The sequence below is a fragment of the Oncorhynchus keta genome, chromosome 8, assembly GCF_023373465.1.
Source record: "Oncorhynchus keta strain PuntledgeMale-10-30-2019 chromosome 8, Oket_V2, whole genome shotgun sequence".
NCBI lineage: Eukaryota > Metazoa > Chordata > Actinopteri > Salmoniformes > Salmonidae > Oncorhynchus > Oncorhynchus keta.
In genome coordinates, this window is record NC_068428.1 from 13,656,197 (window position 1) to 13,680,371 (window position 24,175).

Here is a 24,175-nt window from a genome sequence, read left to right on the forward strand (position 1 = left end):
AGCCAGATGTGGTACAAGGCTATTTTGTTTTGTTTAACAATTGGTTACTACATGATTTCATAGTGGTCTTTACTACTATTCTACAGTGTAGAAAATAGTAAATATATATATATAAATCCTGGAATGAGTAGGTGTCCAAACTTGACTGGTAACTCAACATTTAAACAAAATGGACACGAAAGAGAAAAACCAGAAACAAAGTGTAACGCTCTAGTGAAGTGCCACAGAGTTAGATCGATTATGTGTTGTCAATATGAAGTGACATCTTAATTTGGGTACCAATTTAGTAACTAATCATTTCCGCCAACCAAGCATTCAAACAGAGGCATGGTGGAGGGCGCATCAAGGAAAATCTAGATATTTAAGAGCAGTGTATGCCCTAATGTCGTGTTTGCCAAACTAAGGGTTGTGACCCCATGTGGGGCTTGCCTGAGATGAACATTGGGGCGCAAAAGAAACTGAAATAAAATAGCGCTTGGTTCATAGAACTGGGGTTGTCAGTAACCGCCGGTAGCCGCTAGATGCTCTTGTAATAACAGAAAACGCCCTGTTTCTTGCTACAAATGTGGCTCGACTGGTTTAACTCTGCAACACGCACGAGTGGTTTCCGTCTGCGGCCCACAAGCCGAGTAAGACTTTCTTGAACAGTAGAACAGACTAGGGTTGTCTAGGTTCCAGATGTTCATATCCTCATTCAGTCCACACGGATTTACGTGTTATCGTCTAAGTACACAAGGGGAGCCCCCTTGCATCCATTACCAGAATGCCAAGAAAATGCGAATGAGCGCAAAGACCGGCAAATCAGCTAATGAAGTTGTGGACACCCCCCCACCTTACTGGAGTCAGCGATTTCAGCCACACAATCCCCATAGACAAACATTGGGAGTAGAATGGCCTTACTGAAGAGCTCAGTGACTTTCAACATGGCACCAGCATAGGCTGTTACCTTTCCAACAAGTGACTCAAGTTTTTGCTCTGCTAGAGCTGCCCCGTCAACTGTAAATGCTGTTATTGTAAAGTGGAAATGTCTAGCAGCAACAGCTCAGCAGCGAAGTGGTAGGCCACAAGCTCACAGAACGAGACTGCCGAGTACTGAAGAACGTGAAAATATTATGTCCTCTGTTGCACTCACTATCACTTTGCTTCCAGATGCAGTTTCGAACATAAGCACAAGTATCTTTTGTCGGGAGCTTCATGAAATGGGTTTCCATGGTCAAGCAGCTGCAAACAAGCCTAATATCACCATTCGCAATGCCAAGCGTCAACTGGAGTGGTACTTCGGAGCAGTGGAAACACGTTCTCTGGAGTGATGAGTCACGCTTCACCATCTGGCAGTCCAATTGACAAATCTGGGTTTGGCAGATGCCAGATGAACACAACCTGTGCCAATGCATATTGCTAACTGTAAAGTTTGGTGTAGGAATGGTCTGGACTGTTTTTCATGGTTCGGGCAAGGCCCCTTAATTCCAGACCATTCTTTGCAGCATCAGTTTGAGGACGGCCCTTTCCTGTGTCAGCATGGCAATGCCACCGTGCACAAAGCGAGGTCCATACAAAAATGGTATGCCGAGAGCGGTGTGGATGAACTTGACTGGATGAATTGGAGAAACGACAGCCAGGCCCAACCTCACTAACGCGCTTGCGCTGGTGGTTGAATAGACAAACGTCCCTGCAGCGATGTTTAAACATCTAGTGGAAAGCCTTCCCAGAAGAGTGGAGGCTTTTTGAGGCGGGGGGGGAGCGTCATATTAACGCCTATGATCTTGCAATAAAATGATTGACGAGCACATGTCCACACATCACTCAATTTTTTTTATTTTACAAGAAAATGCCGAAAAGGTATGCATGCTTGTCTGGAGGAAGAACCATACTGTGTACACTGTCTGGAGTCTTGGAGCTGCAAGTGCAACGGGTCTGCCTGCTTCATGGAGAAGAGGGGAGGCGCAGACAGGCCCAGAACAGAGAAAAGGGAAAAAAAGGAAATCAAGCTGCAGTGGCAGCTGTACAGGTAACTCATCCAAAGGGCTTTGACTTCCAGCACAGCAGAAAGCCAACACAATATGTCCCACAACCTTAACCTCTTGCTCCTACCTCGTCCCATCTAGACATCTGGAAATGCAAATGCGCTACGCTAAATGCTAATAGTACTAGTTAAAACTCAAACGTTCATTAAAATACACATGCAGGGTATTGAATTAAAGCTACTCGTTGTGAATCCAGGCAACGACTCAGATTTTTAAAATGCTTTTCGGCGAAAGCATGAGAAGCTATTATCTGATAGCATGTAACACCCCAAAAGACCCGCAGGGGACGTAAACAAAATAATTATCATAGTAGTCGCTACACAAACCGCACAAATAAAATATAAAACATTCATTACCTTTGACCATCTTTGTTGGCACTCCTAGATGTCCCATAATCACTATTGGGTCTTTTTTTCCGATTAAATCGGTCCATATATAGCCTAGATAGCGATCTATGAAGACTGTGATAAACGGAAAAAAATAGCGTCTTATAACGTTACGTCATTTTTTTTTATTTAAAAAGTTGACGATAAACTTTCACAAAACACTTCGAAATACTTTTGTAATGCAACTTTAGGTATTAGTAAACGTTAAGCAAGTTAACCTTAAGGGTCGACCTAACATATTCTTTGTTTTTCCCACACAGGAAAAGCTCAAATGCGTAAGAAATGTAGTGCAGCGTTTCGTAAACACAGCTCTATAATGCTTTCTATTGTAATTTATGCTCCGCATCAAAAAAAGTTGTCATTTCTCATGAACGGGCATGCTATCAGAAGACAGCTGACGGATGTATTGCTACAAGACTATTTTTCTCAGGTAAAATGCGATTTTAACTTACGCATTAACGCGACTACTTTAGGAAATGTAGCTGGTTATATTTTTTATGATAAAGATATGGCCATGCATTGTTTTTAGCAACAAAAAAAAGGGTTTTCATTGTAAACTCATTTACTTGTGTGGCTGCCAGTTTAGCACAACTGTTGTCATTGACAAGCCACTTTCTGCTTAATGATTTATACTATTTATGACAAAACTATAGTTGCATGTCCCTGATCCCTATTGAGAAAAATAAAACTCCTTTACTTTCAATATAAAACGCAAAGCCTGTGAATACACAGCTGGACTCACCTGTTCCTGCTTTCTCCTGCTGTGCCATTTACAAACACTTGACTGGCTCAACTGTTCTGGGGAACTAACAAGCTTCATAATGTAAAATGATTTGAAATGAACACCCATCTGCTTAGTCTCCTAAAGTATTGCACAAGTTCACTTCGGGTATTTACTTAAAGTACAAATTTATTGAAACATGTTCAAAAGCATTGTTAGCAGTATTGAAAAACCATCACATGACTATTTCTAAATATCCTGGTACAGCCCAAGTCTAGACCAGGCACTAAAGCAGACTGGGAGATATAGAATTTTACACAGCAGATAATACAAAATTGCCTGTTCTGAACTATCCACTAACTGATGCATTTGTCACTTCAAACCATAATTCCTTTAGATCGAAACGGTCAAAAGTACACTCAGGCTAATTTGTGAATAAATGTCAAGCACCAAATAAAAAAAGCAAACCTTGGCCAATTAAATACTTTTTTACATGGAGTTCTGAAATTCTCCAAATGTGATCATTACTAGGAGAAAAAAATTAAGTTTGTGAATCCATGCCCTACTGTCTGACAATCATACATAAGCCGTTTGCTGGAACTCCAAGAAACATACTCAAAACGTATTTATAAACTAGAGCATTTCAATCATTTTAGTATGGTTGATAGAAACACATCCTTTAACATATTGGGGCAATGCAAAAAAATAACGGCCTAATTTATGAAGTTGGAGAACTACGAGTGAGTATCATGAAACTCTTATTTCATTATACCTGCACAAGTAATAGTAGCAAGATGGACTCCAGGTAACGTTAATGAAACTACTCGTCATTCATGCATTGAGTAAGTCACAGAAGATTAGTTTCTCAGATAACTGATGGGCAATCAACTCTCAAACTGATCATTATCCATTCCCTATTCATTATGTTTATGCTTTCATTCTGCATTGCAGATGTAAAGCTTAACAGAAAGACAGCCAATATATATATTTTTTAAGTTGCCACAAGGCACGGCCCCAAGGCACAACCACATGCTTAGCATGATGCTAGGGCCCACATGCGTGACGCAGGAGAACAAATGAAATGGAAAATTACTAACCCTAGTTACACAATGACAACACTTGTTGAGTTGTAGATTTAGTGAGCTACCTAGCTCTTGACATAAGCTACATTACTGCATAGAGATGCACGTGTACGTCGGTCTAACTCCAAATCCATGCGCATTATGCGAAAAACCCGCGCAGTCAAACTCAACCCAATCGTACCCCTTCTCTTGCCTGGGCAACACAAAAACTACTCGATTTCAAATACGTAGCCAGCCGTATACCTTACATTGCATCAAGCCATATGTAGATACATTTCTGAACATGTTAAGAGTATAAAGAATTTTACTGGAGACCATGCTTGACAGTTTGATGAAATGTTGCGAGACTAGCCAACATATAGCGAACCATCCAACAAACAGGTGACATGGTTAACGTTAGCTAACTAACAACGATTGAATGAATGACTCAGCTTGCTACCGCGTTAGCAAGCGCCAAGCTACTACAGCTAGCGGTCGAATATGGGGGATGGTAATTCATTCGGCCACCACATGACATGTCAGTGAAAAATGCTATGGTGGTTTGAGATAACTGGGCTCGTTGTCATTAAATAGACTACCTAGAAAGAGGAAGAAAACCTGGTTACGATGTTTTTAGCGATAGTTGAGGGTTGCTTGAGTGCATACAGTGCCACATGCTAGCAGCTTAGCTAGCAAGCAAAGTCAAGCAGACAGGCATGTATTAATCAAATCTTCACTCCACAAACCTTGGGATGGTACGGAGGTCCCCTGTTCCTTTATTCTCATCTTGCCGGGAGAACCACACCTCCAACAGCTTCTCGGTTCCCTCGAAGAAGTGTGCACCGTTCTCTTCCATCGTGGCACAGCAGACACCAATAACAGAAATTAAATGTAGGTTACGTTTTCAACTTAATTTGCTTGTCCTTGCTTGATCGTTATAATTTATTAAGTACAGTCCTTTAGCAATCCAGGTGTAATTTCTTGGTTTTACCGTCTTCCCTTTTACAGAGAATACTGTAGAGCGACTGCTAGCTAATATCACCGGCCATACTGTGGAAAGCGCAGAATGAGGACTGCACTGTGATTTTATTCACCTAGCCTATCACGTCACCCTCAAGTTAGTCGAATCACATTGGCGGGTCCTTTCCATTAAGTGGCGATTGGCTGAGGCAACTGTCAGCATGACAGAAGTGTGTACATTGCAAATCTCCAAACATATTACAAAATGATGGTTATGCCGATTTGCTACATGTACCTCTCAGCTCAAGGCAATAGATGTCATTTGGGCGAGTATAGTATAGTAGACTATTCCTCTAGTTGAGGCTACTTGAGAAAAAACTCACTTGATTATTTCTATTCAACAACGTATTGGAGACCTGCACATGTTGGGTCAAACTACAAAAGGGTGACACTTTTGTTAATTTGAGTAGTATATAACACATGAAATGTTGCAACTGATCTCCCCCATTTTTTTGACTGATCATGAGTATGCAAGTGCAGTAACTGCCCTTTAAGTCTCCCGAGTGGCGCAGCGGTCTAAGGCACTACATCTCAGTGCTCGAGGCGTCACTACAGACCCTGGTTCCATCCTGGGCTGTAATCACAACCGGCCGTGGTTGGGAGTCCCATAGGGCGGCGCACAATTGGCCCAGTGTCGTCCGGGTAAGGGGAGTGTTTCGTCGTCATTGTAAAATAAGAATTTGTTCTTAGCAGACTTGCCTAGTAAAATAAAGGTTCAATAAAAACTCTCACGCAAAATGCGGAATGTAGTTTCACGAACCATTTACTTCCATGTTGATAACTCAAGCTGACGTTTTTGTAAACTACCTTCCCCAGAAAGCCTTGCGTGCCAATTAGAAACGTCAACGAGCCAGTGAACATTAAACGGAGTAGACCAAAATCCCAAACAAGGAAATGGTGGGGGAATAAAACGACAAGATTATTTAATTAATGCATGTAATAATTAATATTTTATATTATTGTAATTTAAGAAATATTTATGGGTTAAAATGGATTACGACTTCAAAACAAAGCTCGCGGCCGAACGAGAGAAGGTAGAAGATCTGTTCGAATATGAAGGTTGCAAAGTGGGTCGAGGCACATACGGGCACGTTTATAAAGCTAAGCGCAAAAACGGGTAAGATTCTGAACGTTATTGTTTACTCAATAAACTGATTGCAGAATGCCGTATGAAGACTATATCTCTTTGCACGTTGGACAGAGACTACATTTGAACCTTCCTGAGCTCTGCCAGTGTCTGTGTTTTTGTTTTCATGTACGCACTCACTCGCAACGGTCCTCCCCCAAAACAACACAGTGATGATGTTTATTATTTGACACCCTGTTCATGGTTACCCAGACTACTTTCAACATTTAGTTATTTATATAAGCCTAATTTCGCCAGTAGAATCGTGTAAGCTATGATCTTGGTCAACTTGGCTAAGTTGTTGCTGCTTAAAATAATCATATTATTGCCAAGATCTCTCAAGAGCACTGACACAGTCGAACTCGAACCTGGTGCTGGAATGCAAATAAAACAAGTGTCACAGCAATGATTAGAATATACATTTTTGGCAAATACTTCATTATTATGGTTTTCTAATATGGATAAAATACTCATATCACACAATTAATCATTTTGTAAGTGTTTGCTGTTGCTGTTCCTGTTCCTTATTGACCATTTACTTTGCAAAGGCGCCAACATTTCTGTGGGATCATTTTAAAATACATTGAAATAGTTTTTTTTTCCTGCACAAGCAAGTGATTGCTGTCTTTGATTCTCATTTGGGAACCAATCTCAAGATATGCCTGGAGCATAGACTTCTCTCCAGATTGGAGGGAAAGTGGAAATGTAGGCTATGCTATTTCGGTTTTGAGGGGGAGTAGATCACTCACTATATAACACTATCATTAGCCTATACTGGACCATTAGGCCTATTAGCCCAATCAGATATGCATATAGGACATAGGAACTCCTCTGCACTGATCAATCAATACTGGAGGTAATCCAGTATATCACCTCCAGTATTGATTGATCAACGTGATGAGATCCTATATGTCTATCTGATTGGGCCAGTAGGCCTAATAGCCCATTATAGGCTTATGATGACAAAAAAATGATCCCTCCTTTAGGAAAGTCAGTGTAATATGGAACTTTTGTCCATAGTAGCAGAATATATACTATCTGTAATAAACAATAAATACGTTGCAAAATGTAAATGCCAGTGCAGAGTTGAGGGTGTAGGATCGATAATTTGGCATAGGGCCTTCTGGCACAAGTCGTAAACTCAGCAAAAAAAGAAACGTCCTCTCACTGTCAACTGCATTGATTTTCAGCAAACTTAACATGTGTAAATATTTGTATGAACATAAGATTCAACAACTGAGACATCAACTGAACAAGTTCCACAGACATGTGACTAACAGAAATGGAGTAATGTGTCCCTGAACAAAGGAGGGGTCAAAAACAAAAGTAACAGTCAGTATCGGGTGTGGCCACCAGCTGCATTAAGTACTGCAGTGCATCTCCTCCTCATGGACTGCATCAGATTTGCCAGTTCTTGCTGTGAGATGTCCCCCCACTCTTCCACCAAGGCACCCGCAAGTTCCCAGACATTTCTGGGGGGAATGGCCCAAGCCCTCACCCTCCGATCCAACAGGTAGCAAACATGCTCAATGGGACTGAGATCCCGGGTTCTTCGCTGGCCATGGCAGAACACTGACATTCCTGTCTTACAGGAAATCCCTCACAGAACGAGCAGTATGGCTGGTGGCATTGTCATGTCAGGATGAGCCTGCAGGAAGGGTACAACATGAGGATGTCTTCCCTGTAACGCACAGTGTTGAGATTACCTGCAATGACAACAAGCTCAGTCCGATGATGCTGTGACACACCGCCCCAGACCATGATGGACCCTCCACCTCCAAATTGATCCCGCTCCAGAGTACAGGCCTCGGTGTATCGCTCATTCCTTTTACGATAAACGTGAATCCAACCATCACCCCTGGTGAGACAAAACCGCGATCCGTCAGTAAAGAGCACTTTTTGCCAGTCCTGTCTGGTCCAGCGACGGTGGGTTTGTGACCATAGGCGACATTGTTGCCAGTGATGTCTGGTGAGGACCTGCCTTTACAACAGGCCTACAAGCCCTCAGTCCAGCCTCTCTCAGCCTTTTGCGGACAGTCTGAGTACTGATGGAGGGATTGTGCGTTCCTGGTGTAACTTGGGCAGTTGTTGTTGTTGCCATCCTGTACCTGTCCCGCAGGTGTGACGTTCGAATGTACCGATCCTGTGCAGGTGTTGTTACACGTGGTCTGCCACTGCAAGGATGATCAGCTGTCCGTCCTATCGCCATGTAGCGCTGTCTTAGGTGTCTCACAGTACGGACATTTCAATGTATTGCCCTGGCGACATCTGCAGTCCTCATGCCTCCTTGCAGCATGCCTAAGACACGTTCACTCAGATGAGCAGGGACCCTGGTCATCTTTATTTTTGTGTTTTTCAGAGTCAGTAGAAAGTTCTCTTTAGTGTCCTAGGTTTTCATAACTATGACCTTAATTGCCTACCGTCTGTAAGCTGTTAGTGTAATGGATCCACAAATATTAACCACGAAGATTGCCATTTCCACATAGATTATAATGGCTTGTTGTTTTATTTCACTAGATGTATGTCCTTGAACCGATTGTTAGATAATGGGACTTTTCTATTTAGTTAATCAATATTCTGGATAGTGTCTCTGTCAAACTGAGACATAGTGTTGTTGTTGCCGATTTTTCAGTGACGCATGCTTTCAGGGGTGGTGCAGTAGGCCTGGCTGACGCAACTTACGTGATTCACAGCGATGGAGAGCTGTGACACACTGATGTCAGAAGGATTTCGAGTTAGGTGTTAGCCAGATTTATAGGCCTAGCCCAGGGGAGAACGGCTGGCCCCTCGCATTGAGGATTTCAAGTTGAAGGCTGACGGTGGTACTGTTTCCAGAAAACAGGATCCGCCATTATAATCTATGTGGAAATGGCAATCTTCGTGGTTAATATTTGTGGATCCATTACTTTTTTTTAAATCACAATCATGGTACCAATAATTAATGTTATTTCACTAGATGTATGTCCTTGAACCGATTTACTTTAAAATCTCACACAGACAGTTATACGGATAATTTAGTTGCTAAAGGCAGCCTGCAGTACATTGGTTGGCCTTCAATTTGAGATACTCAATGAGAGGGGGCAGCACTGAGCGAGCCTGCAACGTCACTGAATAATAGATTAATAGAGTTAACTTTTATATCCTGAAATACACCTATAACTCAGGTGGAGGTTTTAATTCTGTATCTAATGATTGACAGATATCCAGCATTATTAATCCTGAGTTTAAACTATGTCTTAGTCTTGGATTATTCGATATTTGGAGATCTAAATATGCTGATAAAAAGTACTTCACTTGGAGAGTAACAAGGACATGTCCAGACAGTCAAGAATTTACTTCTGGTTGATTTAATTCATTAGATAACACTGTAGTCAAGGTATCCATTGAACCATACATTCTTACTGATCTTAAAGTTAGTCTGAATTTACCTCAATTCATAAGCTTAATATAGATGGCAAAGAAAATTAAAACTCCAAAGATATTCCAAAATATGTTTCACAATTCTATGGTAATTTTTATACCAGTAATGTCTGTCCTACTGGTGACATATCTGCCTTTCTAGACTCTGTTGAAAACTATGCAAAATTCATAGATGAAGAATTTATTTATATTAATGAAATAAACAAATGTATCAGCAAGAGAACCAAACTCCAGGGAATGATGGCTTTATTAGTTCATTCTATAAATATTTTCAGGAGGATATTGTTTAATTTATTTATATTTAATGTTTAAGGAGGCAATTGATTTAGGGTTCCTGCCTGTTTCTATGACACAAGGCCTCATTTTTGTAAAGCCTAAACCAAACAAAGTTCCAATGATGTTTGAAAATTGGAGACTAATCACATTAATGGAAAGCTACTTGCATCCATCTTTGCAGAAAGACTTAAAGGTATTGACAAAATAATTTATGATACCCTGTCTGTTTTTTTGAAGAGCTGACATATATGTAATAATATTCAACTAGTTTTGGAATTGATAGACTACAATGAGCACATTATGGAATATAGCTTTATTTTATTTGTAGACTTTTACAAGGCTTTTGATACAGTTTAACATTATTTTTTTTATTGTTGAGACACTTCAATTTTTGGATTTTGGTCAATATTTTAAAGGTGTACAATAATTAAGACACTTTACAATAATAGTAACAGCTCTGTTAAATTATCCATGGAACTTCACAGAGATTCGACATTAGACACGGAATTAAACAAGGATGCCCAATTTCTCCTTTCTTATTTGTATAGGTCACACAAGTTATGGCACTTCATATCAATAAGGATTGTTTTAGGAGTACTCAGATACAAGATAAAGAGAGAATGTTCACAATTGGCAAACAACACCACCATTTTTTTTGATAGATCACAATGAAGTCCGGAAAGCTATTGAGGGTATTAATGCCTTCTCACGTGTATCTGGTTTATCTCTGAATATTAGGAAATGTGAATTATTTGTGTTGAAAAGATGTGACTTAAACTCTGTATGTAACGATGTGATCACATGTCTTGGTATTAAAGTTAGCAAAGATCAGAAAGAAAGGGACAACTTAAATGTCTCTCCTTTTGTAGAGGACAATGGAAAGAGATTTAACTCCTGGTTATTAAGAGATCTTTCTTTATCTGGATGTGTACTTTTGTCCAAATCTGAAGGTCCAGATGAGTTTATACCTCCCTTGTCTTGGATGTTCCTCTGTCGGTAACTAAAATGGTTGATACTAAATGATTTAACTTCACATGGGGGAATAAACCTCATTATTTAAGAAAAGCTGTAACATGAACCACCCAAAGTGAGGGAGGGTTGAATGCTCTGGATTTTAAAACCTCTATTACAGTCTTTAATATCAAATGGATACAAAACTATTGCAGAAATAAGGATTGCATTTGGAATATAATCCCTAATTTAATATTTCAACAGATTTGTGGTCTAGAATTCTTACTCAAATGCAACTTTGATGTGGATAAAGGTCCCTATTAAGCTTGCTAACTTTTATAAACAAGTTCTTCTAACTTGGAACCTCCATGTACAAACCATTTTCCCCACATAGATATACAATCTGGAATAATAAAGACTTAAAATACAAAAACAAGTCTTTTTTTCCAGAACTGGTTTGACAACAGCGTTATCTGGGTTAAACAATTATTGGATAATGATGGACAACTATATGATTATCCAGAATTCATGAGAACACAAATGTTACATTCTCTCCCGAGGAGTTTCAAATAGTTGTTTGAGCTGTCCCTAAAGGTGCTATTCTTATTTTAGGAGAATATAACAATACTCCAAGTGCCACTTTTGAGGATTTTGTAGCCTCAATACTGCTAAAAGGAATTTAATTTTTTTTAACTATAAATGTAATAACATGTATATAAGAACTCCGTCAAGATGTTACTATTGCATCTGCTAGAATATACTGGAATGCAGCCCAAGGACAAGTGAACTGGAACAAAGTCTCGTTGTTGTCTGGCAAATACTGTAAATCTAATAAGGTGAAAGAAGTATTATACAAACTCATTCATAGAATCCACCCTGTAAAGACCTTTATTATACACAGATTGGGAGTGTTCTTATGTCAGAAGATTTTATTTTAAAAGAAGCAACTATTAATGTTAATTTGAAAGACTATTGTTTTATTTTGATCCAAATGATATGGACTCTGATTTAACTTTCATTGTTCTTTCTTTATTTTTCATACAGATTCTATGTCCATAAAATGAAGTGGGCGGAGAACAAACCCCTCTTCACGTTGTTTTAAGATGGAATTGAAATATTATTTTGAAAATTATCAGTAAGTGTAAAAACAGAAAAGCAATACTTACATTTTCCATTTGTAAAAAAGTTTTATGGTATCTCGAATGTACCCCTGTCTGTTAGGTTTATATACTCTTGTTTGTGATTTTCTGTTTTTGTATTTGTTTTGTTCATAATAATATATATATGTTTTAATATATATTAAAAAGCAAGAGGTTGCAAAGCAACAGGATCAACTTCTGGGTAGACAGGCGAAGCGCTAGTATGCTCAACTGAAAGCATACCGTTCGTTTACACCAGTGGTTCCCAAACTTTTTATCGTCCCGTACCCCTTCAAACATTCAACCTCCAGCTGCGTACCCCCTCTAGCACCACGGCAAGCGCACTCTCAAATGTTTTTTTTTTTGCCATCATTGTTAGCCTGCCACAAACACACACACACTGTACAATAAAAAAATATAGAAAATTACCCCCTTCTTAACACAGAGCGCATCCAACCCGGAAGCCAGCCGCACCAATGTGTCAGAGGAAACACTGTGCACCTGGCGACCTGGTTAGCATGCACTGCGCCCGGCCCGCCACAGGAGTCGCTAGTGCGCAATGAGACAAGGATATCCCTACCGGCCAAACCCTCCCTTACCTGGACGACGCTAAGCCAATTGTGCATCGCCCCATGGACCTCCCGGTCGCGGCCGGCTGCGACAGACCCTGGGCTCGATACAATACATTTATTAAACATAAGAATGAGTGTGAATTTTTGTCACAACCTGGCTCGTGGGAAGTGAAGAAGAGCTCTTATAGGACCAGTGCACAAATAATAATAATAATTTTGCTCTTTATTTAACCATCTTACATATAAAACCCCATTTGTTCATCGAAAATTGAGAATAACTCACCCCAGGTTAATGAGAAGGGTGTGAATAACTCACCCCAGGTTAATGAGAAGGGTGTGAATAACTCACCCCAGGTTAATGAGAAGGGTGTGAATAACTCACCCCAGGTTAATGAGAAGGGTGTGAATAACTCACCCCAGGTTAATGAGAAGGGTGTGAATAACTCACCCCAGGTTAATGAGAAGGGTGTGAATAACTCACCCCAGGTTAATGAGAAGGGTGTGAATAACTCACCCCAGGTTAATGAGAAGGGTGTGAATAACTCACCCCAGGTTAATGAGTAGGGTGTGAATAACTCACCCCAGGTTAATGAGAAGGGTGTGAATAACTCACCCCAGGTTAATGAGAAGGGTGTGAATAACTCACCCCAGGTTAATGAGAAGGGTGTGAATAACTCACCCCAGGTTAATGAGAAGGGTGTGAATAACTCACCACAGGTTAATGAGTAGGGTGTGAATAACTCACCCCAGGTTAATGAGAAGGGTGTGAATAACTCACCCCAGGTTAATGAGAAGGGTGTGAATAACTCACCCCAGGTTAATGAGAAGGGTGTGAATAACTCACCCCAGGTTAATGAGAAGGGTGTGAATAACTCACCCCAGGTTAATGAGAAGGGTGTGAATAACTCACCCCAGGTTAATGAGAAGGGTGTGAATAACTCACCCCAGGTTAATGAGAAGGGTGTGAATAACTCACCCCAGGTTAATGAGAAGGGTGTGAATAACTCACCCCAGGTTAATGAGAAGGGTGTGAATAACTCACCACAGGTTAATGAGAAGGGTGTGCTTGAAAGGTTGCACATAACGCTGCAATGTTGGGTTGTATTGGAGAAAGTCTCAGTCTTAAATCATTTTCCACACACAATCTGTGCCTGTATTTAGTGTTCATGTTAGTGATGGCCAAGAAACCACTCTCACATAGGTACGTGGTTGCAAAGGGCATCAGTGTCTTAACAGCGTGATTTGCCAAGGCAGGATACTCTGAGCGCAGCCCAATCCAGAAATCTGGCAGTGGCTTCCGATTTTAAATTCAATTTTCACAGAACCGCTTGTTGCAATTTCAATGAGGCCCTCTTGTTCAGTAAGTGGACTGGAGGCAGGGCATGAAAGGGATAACGTATCCAGTTGTTTGTGTCATCTGTTTCAGTTAAGTACCTGCGGAATTGCGCACCCAACTCACTCAGGTGCTTCGCTAAAGAACATTTGACATTATCCATAAGCTTGAGTTCATTTGCATACAATAATGGAAAGTCCTGTGTGTTGTTCTTGTTAACGCAGACCGAGAAGAGCTCCAACTTCTTAGTCATAGCCTCAATTTTGTCCCTCACATTGAATATAGTTGTGGAGAGTCCCTGTAATCCTAGATTCAGATCATTCAGGTGAGAAAAAACATCACCCAGATAGTCCAGACGTGTGAGAAACTCATCATCATGTAAGTGAAAAATGGTCTCTCAATTCAAAAACACGTGTCAATACTTTACATGGTCACTGCCCATATCATTGAATAGTGCCGGAAATGCACGAGAGTTCAGGGACCTTGCTTTAACAAAGTTAATCATTTTAACTGTAGTGTCCAAAACGTCTTTCAAGCTGTCCGGCATTCCCTTGGCAGCCAGAGCCTCTCAGTTGATGCTGCTGTGTACCCAAGTGGCGTCGGGAGCAACTGCTTGCACGCGCATTACCACTCCACTTTGTCTCCCTGTCATGGCTTTTGCGCCATCAATAAAGAAACCAACAAGAGCAGCAGCTACGTTTGGTTACATACAGACCGTTAGTGGAATTCCCCCGAGAGAGTAACGGTTCATGTGATTGGATGTTAATTATTTGACATTGTGTTGTTATTTTGATGAACACTAGGTGGTTTCATTTTATTTTTGGCAGTGAAAAGAGGCTACTCAGGCGAGAGAAAAAATCTCACCCAAATGTATAGCCCCGGTGGAAAATATAAATGGACTGTTTTAAAATGTGAAAAAAAATATATGTATATATTTGGCATATCCCTGACCGAATTGCGCATACCCCAGTTTGGGAATATCTAGTTTACAGTATACTAAAATGAACTAATAGTATATAGTGGGCTCCGGAGTGGCGCAGCGGTCTAAGGCACAGTCCCTGGTTCAAATCCAGGCTGCATCACATCTGGCTGGGCGGCGCACAGTTGGTCCAGCGTGGTCTTGGTTTGGCCGGGTTAGGCCGTCATTTGTAAATAAGAATTTGTTCTTAACTGACTTGCCTAGTTAAATTTTAAAAATAGTATGTAGTATACAGTATGGGTATTTGAACAGAGAAGAGTCTCTATCCGCATATATGTGCATTTAGGAACATGAATCAGGATTGTGGCCAGATGAGTGTAGTGGCCATGTAGGCTTTTGTGGGGGTCAAAAGGTAGCCTGTGGACTGTGTGTGAGGCTTCAGCATGCTTCAGTTCGGCTGGCGGCTAGCGAACCAAACGAGCATGCTCGCATACTCAAAAGACCTTTGCTTGAAAAAACAGGAAAAAAGTGTCAATAGTACTGTTTTCCCTATTTGAGATGCTGTAGCCAGTTCACTTCCTCAAAATAGTCAGAAGTAATTTAAGATAACTCAAGAAATCTGTCATTAATTTTGACGTTTTTGCCGAGGAGATCTTAGGTGGCGCCATTTTACACCTACAGTAACTAAGATGTTTGGTGCTGTATTTCTCAATTAAAAAATGTGCATGAAACGAGTCGTCTCTCGTTGAATGACAACAAAGACTTTATTGAAGAAACCCTGCAGTTGGCCAATCACGAACGAAGGGGCGTAGAATTAGTCTCCCGAACGTCGGCTAGCCTCGAGGAAAAACGTGTGGCCAACAGTCGAAAAAAACCTCACTGAAGTCCAAAACGAACAAAAACGTCACAAAATGTCACCGTAATATATGCACAATCTTCTTACCTGTTTCGGGAGGGAAGCATCCTTTATTTACCATTCGTATTATGTGGTGGAAAATAGCAAAAGAAAAAGCCACCCTACAAACTCATGTTTTGTATTCTTGTTGTGCATTAGCATTTTCTATGACTAGACAGTCCACTGTGTTGTTCATGATTACAGTGTTGTTTACTGTGCATCAGGCAAGTTTGAGATGTCATGTTTGATTCAAAAAAAAAAAAAAACACATCCACTCACTATGGATTTGTAGTACAACATTTGGTCTCCATTATCCAAGGTTTTTCACCTTTTCACCAAAACCATTTTCTGCAATCGAACACGTTTGAAATAGGCTCAATAATAGTTTCTGAAAAGTCAATATTGGGTTAATAAATGTTCCCCTACTACGAGGATACGGCTTATCTCAGATAATCAATTGTCCCCTGTATCGTAGTGTGCTGTATGTGTGCATACCACAATATGTCTCACATTTCTTCACTGGCAGGCACATCTCATCAATGCCTTTTCCCACCCCCAGCAAGTTTTTACAAGGGCATAGGAATACCCTCAGAATACAATGTCAAGACAAAATCCCTCTGATTTTTCCTGACGCTGCATTTATTAAATAAAATCCTATTTGTCTTTGATCATTCTGATTCCGCACTGTGTGTGCTGTGAGTTCTGTATGTAGGCTATGGTTGAAGTCAGAGCGTGTGTTTGCATTGGGGGTTGAAATGCAGGGTGGTTAGGTAATGATGAGAGGCTGCACTCAACAACAACAGAGGGAAAAGCTGTCTTCAGCAAGAGGATGTTGCTAATGGCAGGGATTCTACTGTTCCGTAAGAATACGTCGAGCAGTCCGTCTCCATCATTTCCATATCCCCTGTCCTTTCTGACTCTCGCTCATAAACACACAACCTTCAATACCCGATGCAGTATTTTATTCATCTATATATGCTCAAGAACAAGGGATTTGTCCCTGTGTTACATTGCCAAAGAAATAAAGCTGGTTTGTGATGTCCTGTTTTTTTTGTGGTTATTTGTCTGTTTCTCTGCAGGAAAGATGAGAAGGAGTATGCACTGAAGCAAATTGAAGGAACTGGAATATCGATGTCTGCTTGCAGGGAAATTGCTGTAAGTTAATATATTGCTTAAAGGCGCTGTATAGTTCTTTCTCCTACAATGTTGTTTTCCCTTCTCCTGTGTTTTCTCCTACAATAAGATATTAAGTGTAGTCGCTGCACCGTGCCATTTTCTTGACTTTAACCCTTTTTGCTGGTGCTATATTAAAGAGTAAAAACCTAAGAACTGTTCTACTTTGTCTGTAGAGTGTATTCCTGTACTGATGTGCTTCTGGGATTGTAATAGTCCCAGAGTTGTGCAGTGTTCCTAATGGCATAAAGAATAGAGACATCACCATGTAAACATGATATATATATATATATATAGGTTTGCACATTTTATGGCTCCCACACGTCTACTGTATAGTGTTCAGGCCTCCAATGTGTTATAAACAATACAATATTCGCCATGGGTGCAAAGAGAGAAACACACACAAACGAGTGCCCCTTGTGAAGACGCTGGCGTCCACCCAGCTCCTCTTTTCTTACACTCAGCGGTCGCTTACATTTTTCACTTGCTCTGCAGATTATTCCTAACCCAGTGCAAAGGAGAAGCAGTCCAAGAACACATGTTACACACAGGGTATATGCTATATACCCCCCCCCCCCCTGAGTCAGAGGGGATTGAGTGAAATGCGGAAGAGACGTTTTGTAGTTGAACGCATTCAGTTGTACAACTGACTTGGTATCTTCCCTTCGCTTTCCCTACATTTTGTTTCGCTACACGGATGTGATGTGTCTGGGTAGCGAAGTAGAATGTAAGCTCATGAGATCGGGATTGTTCGTACCAGGCTGGGTGGGATATGTTATGTAAGTTCCACATACCAACCTCTCTAGGTATGTGATACATGATCCACACAATATCAGAATGTTGTATGATGGTTACACTACTTGTTGTGGTGACAAACCTACTGTGTATTCTACCCACAATACAGTCAAGCTTACTCAGTGGATGATGGTTGGCTGCAAACTGTGAGAGTAGAAAGGATGTGTGCGTTATTGTTTGGCTGGCTAATCTTAAAGAAAAAACTGTTCTTTGGGGGGGTCTTGAACACATTGTTAGTATCAATAATCAGAGTCAAATCAAATATAACATTTTTGTAATAGAAGTGGTAATATGCATAGTATTTGCCTGATATGTACACAATAAGATAATAGATAATGAATGTGTTGCATTTACAGATATAGTGGGTACTCACTGGGCACAGACGTCAATTCATCATCAGTTCCAGGTTGGTTCAACGTAATTTCATTGAAATTAAATGGAAACAATGTTGAATCAACCAGTGTGTGCCCAGTGGGTAGTATGTGTATACTAGAGCAGCTGCGTTGACTTGGGGTGTGTTTGAGTGGTTATGGGTTGCTGTGTGTGTGTGTGGTTATGGGTTGCATTTGTGATTGTCTGTAAGGGTTGGATGTGTGGCGAGTCAGTGTGAATAGTCTCTAAAATGCAGATAGTCTCTCGCGTGAAAATAGTCTCAAAGGTTCAGGTCTGTGTAGGGAGACCAGCTAGGGTTAGCTGTTCAGCAGTGTGATGGCCTGGCGGTAGAATTGAACAGAGGTACAGGCGTATTTTGGCTATAAGCCGCTGCCTCAGCTCTGACTGCAGTACTGCAGAAAGGGACTGACTGAATGACTGGATACTCCATCTGGACCTGTCTACTCCTGCTCAGCCCAAACTCTCACTATCCAACACTCATCAGTCCCATCCCAGAAGTGGGGACACCTATGGTATCCTCTCCAGGTGACCCTTAACACTTTAGCCCCACATAGTGTTCAACCCATAGAGATCCTGTTTAATTACAATAGGGGCTCGATCATAAAACCTCAGCATTTTAGAATGGGGTGAAAATGGCAGCCATATTTGTCAGGTAAACATCCAAACCAGTCTAATTGGAATGAATGGCAGAAGAGGCACAATCCGGCTTTTACTTATGTAGGAACATAAAAGAGTAAGGCCCTGTGATATGAATGGAATGTTGGCAATTAATTTGAGAAATGAATGAAATCATTATTTAACCTGTCTGCCTAGCTAGCTAGCTAGCAAACATACAGTGCCGATAAATTCATTAAATTCATTGTGTAAAATAATCGGTTGGTTGACCAACTCCCTGACCAAAATGGCTGACCTTTCATCATAACAAGGTTCATGTCTATTCTAGTATTCTAATTCCTCATTCTATGGTTCACCCACTCTGCTTTCAGAAGTAGCTATACAGGGAAACAATCATAGAATTAGGAATTACAATAGTAATTAAAATGGTAATTGAATAGAATATCTATGATAATTATGATAAATATAACAGAACATGAAGCTTTCATTCAAAAAAAAGTCTTAGCTCAAATTCTACTATGGCAGCATTGCTTTGTTTTTTGAACCATCAGACGGAAATTCTGTCAAGGAATGTTACAAAAATTGTTCTGAATGAAAGTAAATATTGGTGTGTTTTGTTGGTGATCTGACCCAGTATTGGGAATCTAGCTAGCGTGTTTAGCCTGTTCTGTTTGCATAGCACCCCTCTCCCAGTTTCTCTCCACAGTGGATCCTATCATCCTGGCCTATGACCGTGTGTAGCTGCACACTGTTAGTCGGTGTCAGGTTACTGCTCTGACTGTATTACTGCTCTGCTTCACTCTCTCTCCTGGCGCCGTCCTCTAGTTTGTGCTACAGGAGACTGAATTGTCAGATGGCACAGAGTTCTGGCCAGTGTGCAATTTTTTCCTTCGTGTGATCTCTGATGCTTATTCATTGTACTATAAACTGATGGATTAGTCAGCCCTGTGTCACCACTGGCTGGCTTGCCCTCATGACTACTATAACTTGTAATGCTGTTGAAATGCAAACACGTCCCTGGAAAATTGCCCATAGTTAGTTCAATTCATGAATTTCAATCTGTTACCTTTTCTTTTTGGTAGTGCTATGGGATTGACCCAGACCCTGTGGACACCCTCAGGAGGAAAGCTGCAGACCTGGGTTCAAATGCAAGCCTGTTTGTCATTTAAAAACACATTTTTATTAAATACTTACTTTCTTTGTATTCATGGCCCGAATCAACTGCTTCTATTGGAAGTAGGCCTATTTGAAAGTATTCCAAATACATGATTTCAAATACCAAACAGACCTGGGTTCAAATGCATGGGAGCATTTATTTCTATTTAAAAAAGCACTATGTTCAAATTAGCGCAATGAGAGTTAATCAGTTCTAAAATGTTAATGCACGTTTTTATTGTGATTAATCGCATTGTCTGTAAGTATTCAAAATACCCTGAAAACATCTTGTACAAGTGGGAAATAGGACAAATAAAAGCACCCACCAAATTAGTATTATTATTATTAGATGAGCAGTCCAACAGAAGGCTCCCATCATCACATCACATAACACCCCGAGGGGCGCCTACTGAAGTTAAGAGCCACCAGAAATGGATTTGGCTCAAAGTCTCTCAGACCAACTTCGCTTCAACAGAACAATGGACTCTTTGTGTCACCACCACTGCAACCCCCCATTTTGTTGTGCAAACTGTGCTAGAGTTTAATGTTTGGTATGCCACACTCACAACTGACTGAGGGAGGTTTTGCTGCCATGTGTTATTGGTTTTGTGCATTCAAATGGCTTGAGGATCTTTTTTGCTTTTTCCATGTTGGTATGTCCCTTCAGAAGTTGTGGAAAAATCATTATGTGTAATACATTTTCAGAAGCGAATGTACAGTACTTTTTGAAATTGCGCAATCATTGGAATTAATTTATTTATTTATTCAAGCTTTTGCATAATGTAATGGGTAATGTTTCCTCATGAAACCAGATGACTGGATGTCCTTTGGGTGGTGGATCATTCTTGATACACATGGGAAACTGTTGAGCATGAAAGACCCAGCAGCGTTGCAGTTCTTGACACTCCCAAACCAGAGCGCCTGGCACCTACTACCATACCCCGTTCAAAGGCACTTAAATCTTTTGTCTTGCCCATTCACCTTCTGAATGGCACACATACACAATCCATGTCTCATTTGTCTGGAGGCTTAAATATCCTTCTTTCGCCTGTCTCCTCCCCTTAATCTACACTGATTTTGAAGTGGATTTAACAGGTGACATCAATAAGGGATCATAACATTCACCTGGTCAGTCTATGTCATGGAAAGAGCTAATGTTTTGTGCACTCAGTGTATGTTGATGTGTAGGCCTATTAATTGTATTGAATTAAGCAAGGTCTTGTAACTCATCTGCGTCAGAGGATCCACAAGTAACCACTGCACTGCCACTGAGCTGGTTGTTGAAACAGAGCTTAAAGCAGCTGGTTGCATAATGTACTATAGACCAGTCAGTGGGGATTCAAGTTGAACCTCTCTCACCCCTTAAACCCCTGTTACACAGGAGACTATCTTTAGATGATACTGGGTAAGTCCTCAGGAAGTGAACTGACCTGTGGAGGCCTGTACTAAATAAAGTGTGTGTGAGCCTTCCTAGAGAAAGAATCCTGCTCGCTTTCACTCTGGTCAGTCAGTGGGTTTATCCATGTCTGTGGTTGATGGGGTTTCTCAATCACTTTTTCTCTGTCGACTTTTACTAGATACAGCGGTAGCATTGTGTTAAACATATCTTTTCGATGTGTCATTCTCCGTTTTGTCTCAAACTCAGTCGGTGGTCAATAGACCTAGTGGTTTGGTGGTAGGCTTACTTCTCATAAGTGGGCTATTGCCGCTTATGGTGTGGCCTGAGGTCTGCCAGTACTTCTCACTTGTTGTCCAAAGGCTTTTTCGGCCCGTGACTCATGCAGAAAATCTGAGCAGTGTATTAGCACTGCAACCCCAATTAAAAACCCTGTTATTGTGCAATCCTGGCATCCATTTCACCCATTCTACTTCGAGAGTCTATTTCTAAACTAACAGGTGTGGGTGTATTGTTGGTCCAATTTAGATTGACCCACCTCAAGGGTGGGGAAACATTGTTTGAAATGCGGCGTTTCCCCTGAAGCAAGTCCCATTTTTTTCTCTTTAGTTTTATATCAGAAAACGGCTTTTGTTTTAATACAATAAAAGGGGACCAGGGTAAATGTCCTTCAGATGAAACAATGACAACAGTGATTTGCACAAACATGTACTTTGTTTCACGAAAACAAGAGGGAGGGCCAGAGGGAAATGAGTGAGTGAGTGAGTTTTTTATGTTGTAAAAAGTTTTTTTTTAAAGGCACTCTCAGGGGATCTTTCATCAGATAAGCCCACATTGGGAAGGGCGACACATTGGCGAAGCTACACATTACGTCTTAACACTACGCCACGCAAAACCACACCACAGGAAACATTGGCAATCAGGTTTACTAGGGGACAGGGATAATGGGTCCCTCGACACAAGACACCTGATACTGAATTTTTCTGTGAATCCTATGATCATGGATTCCCTCTGGGACCTGCTTTGGCTCGATCTCAGAGTAGTTCTGCTCTTCCCTCCGTCAGCCAGACCCAGTCAGCTATTCTCTCCCACCATTCTAATCACTGTGCAAACATGACCAGATTTTGGTTGTGTTTGCATAGGGAGGGGGTTTACAGGCTCTCTCACTTGGTTTCCATGGATGAAATGAGAGTCAGTGACAGTGTTTCCATGCCGAGGAAGTTCTTTTTTTAGTACAGTAGCTCGACAGGGGAGACGGTTGTATGATTGGAATTTTGTTTCATATGAAGTTAAAAAAGGAAAATAGAGGTAGAAACTAGCTTAATGATGATATAATTCCAATGGCCATTTTAAATTGAATTGCTCTGTGCATCTTTTTATGGCACACATTAGCCATGAGATGGGTTCTTCAGGGGAGTTATATTACGTACCTAAGAGAACCTGCGTGTGGGTATCCATTCTGTTCAAGAATATGCCGCTAGTAGCTACGCTAATCTTCCCCAGAGCCACAGACACCATGGTTACTCAATGACACAGCAGAGTCAGCAGGTTCTGGGCGACATGGAATAACAAGAGCAAATGGCTGGCGGCGGCACGAGCAGAGAGAGCGGAATGCTTGCCTTGCCTTCACTTTGTTCAGTCTCAGGGGAAAAGCTTGGCGTAATGGTCCTCTGTCCCAAACACACAGCAGCATGCCTCCTGGATTTATCGACCCAGTGCACTTTAGCCGCGCAAGGGAAGCCAGCGAGTTAGTCAGTCCTCGGATATGTCCACAAATAGCACCCTATCCCTTATGTAGTGCACTTCTTTTTATTAGGGCCCATGTGGCTCTGGTTAAAAATGAGAGCACTATATAGGATGTCATTTAAGACTCAACCCAACTCAAGGAAACGCTGTTTTCTTGTGGATCCTCTCACTCTCTTATTCCCCCTTTGCGCCAAGTCACATTAGTGACTTGTTTTGACTCTTGATCATTGAGTGTAAAACAAAACCCACATTGATCTAAACCCTTGTACAGTACCAGTCAAGTTTGGACACACCTACTCATTCCAAATAATGTATTGTGTCATTTGAGTCACTTTTGTTGAAAATGAGAATATAGTATTTTTATAAACACTTCTACATTTGTGGATTAATAATATAATTTCAAGCATTCCGCATGAAGCTGGTTGAGAGAATGCCAAGAGTGTGCAAAGCTGTCATCAAGGCAAATGGTGGCTATTTGAGGAATGTGAAATATATTTTGATTTGTTTAACACTTTTTGGGGGGTTACTACAGTACGTGCTTCCTTGTGTGTTATTTCATAGTGTTGATGTCTTCACTATTATTCTACAATGTACAATGTTGAATGAGTAGGTATGTCTACACTTTTGACTAGTTCTGTAAATGTGACAATGTATCATGTGCTAATAACTGCCTAAGCTTAAATGTCCCTAGAAATAAACTGAATATTTAGCTATTTAACTGTCCAAATGATATGTGGTGTTATTTACAGTTTATAAGGGTCAGGGGTGGTTAGTGGCATGAAAGCCAAAGACCTCGTGGATCCAGGTCGTATGTGCCTTCTTTTTAAAGGTGTATTGGCTGTCCTGGCCACAGAGGCTGTGCTAACGTTTGACCCAAATCTAGCCAGAGCTTTCCCTGTAAAAAAAACAAACACATTTTTCCCAGAACAGACCAAGGACTTGTTCTTGCCACACATTCACTATGAGGGTTCTGGTGAGGCTACATTGTTTTAAATACATTTTTCTTGTACTCAATTTGTATTTTCTTTCCTGTTATTGTTACTGATTTCGACAGACAAA

The 24,175-nt window shown here is 40.8% G+C and overlaps 2 protein-coding genes across 7 annotated transcripts in view; one reads left to right on the plus strand and one right to left on the minus strand.

Moving 5' to 3' along the window:
• Nucleotides 1–5,268, minus strand: part of LOC118386816 (S-adenosylmethionine decarboxylase proenzyme-like) — a 29,392-nt gene extending 24,124 nt beyond the window's left edge. For both annotated transcript variants that reach the window (XM_035774672.2, XM_035774671.2), the window contains exon 1: nt 4,939–5,268. In XM_035774672.2, coding sequence (XP_035630565.1) covers nt 4,939–5,048 — 110 coding nt within the window. In that variant the 5' untranslated portion in view covers nt 5,049–5,268. The remainder of the gene's footprint in view (nt 1–4,938) is intronic.
• Nucleotides 5,269–6,064: 796 nt separating this feature from the next.
• LOC118386817 (cyclin-dependent kinase 19) overlaps nt 6,065–24,175 on the plus strand; it is a 77,606-nt gene continuing 59,495 nt past the window's right edge. For 4 of the 5 annotated variants that reach the window (XR_004826294.2, XR_004826293.2, XM_035774674.2 and 1 more), the window contains exons 1-2: nt 6,065–6,329; nt 16,923–16,998. Coding sequence is in view for 3 of the 5 variants with exons in the window: in XM_035774674.2 (XP_035630567.1) it covers nt 6,202–6,329; nt 16,923–16,998 (204 nt within the window). In the remaining 2 variants the exon portion in view is untranslated. Of the gene's footprint in view, nt 6,330–12,029; nt 12,121–16,922; nt 16,999–24,175 lie in introns of all 5 variants that reach the window. The other variant, XM_035774675.2, reaches the window with a different exon arrangement.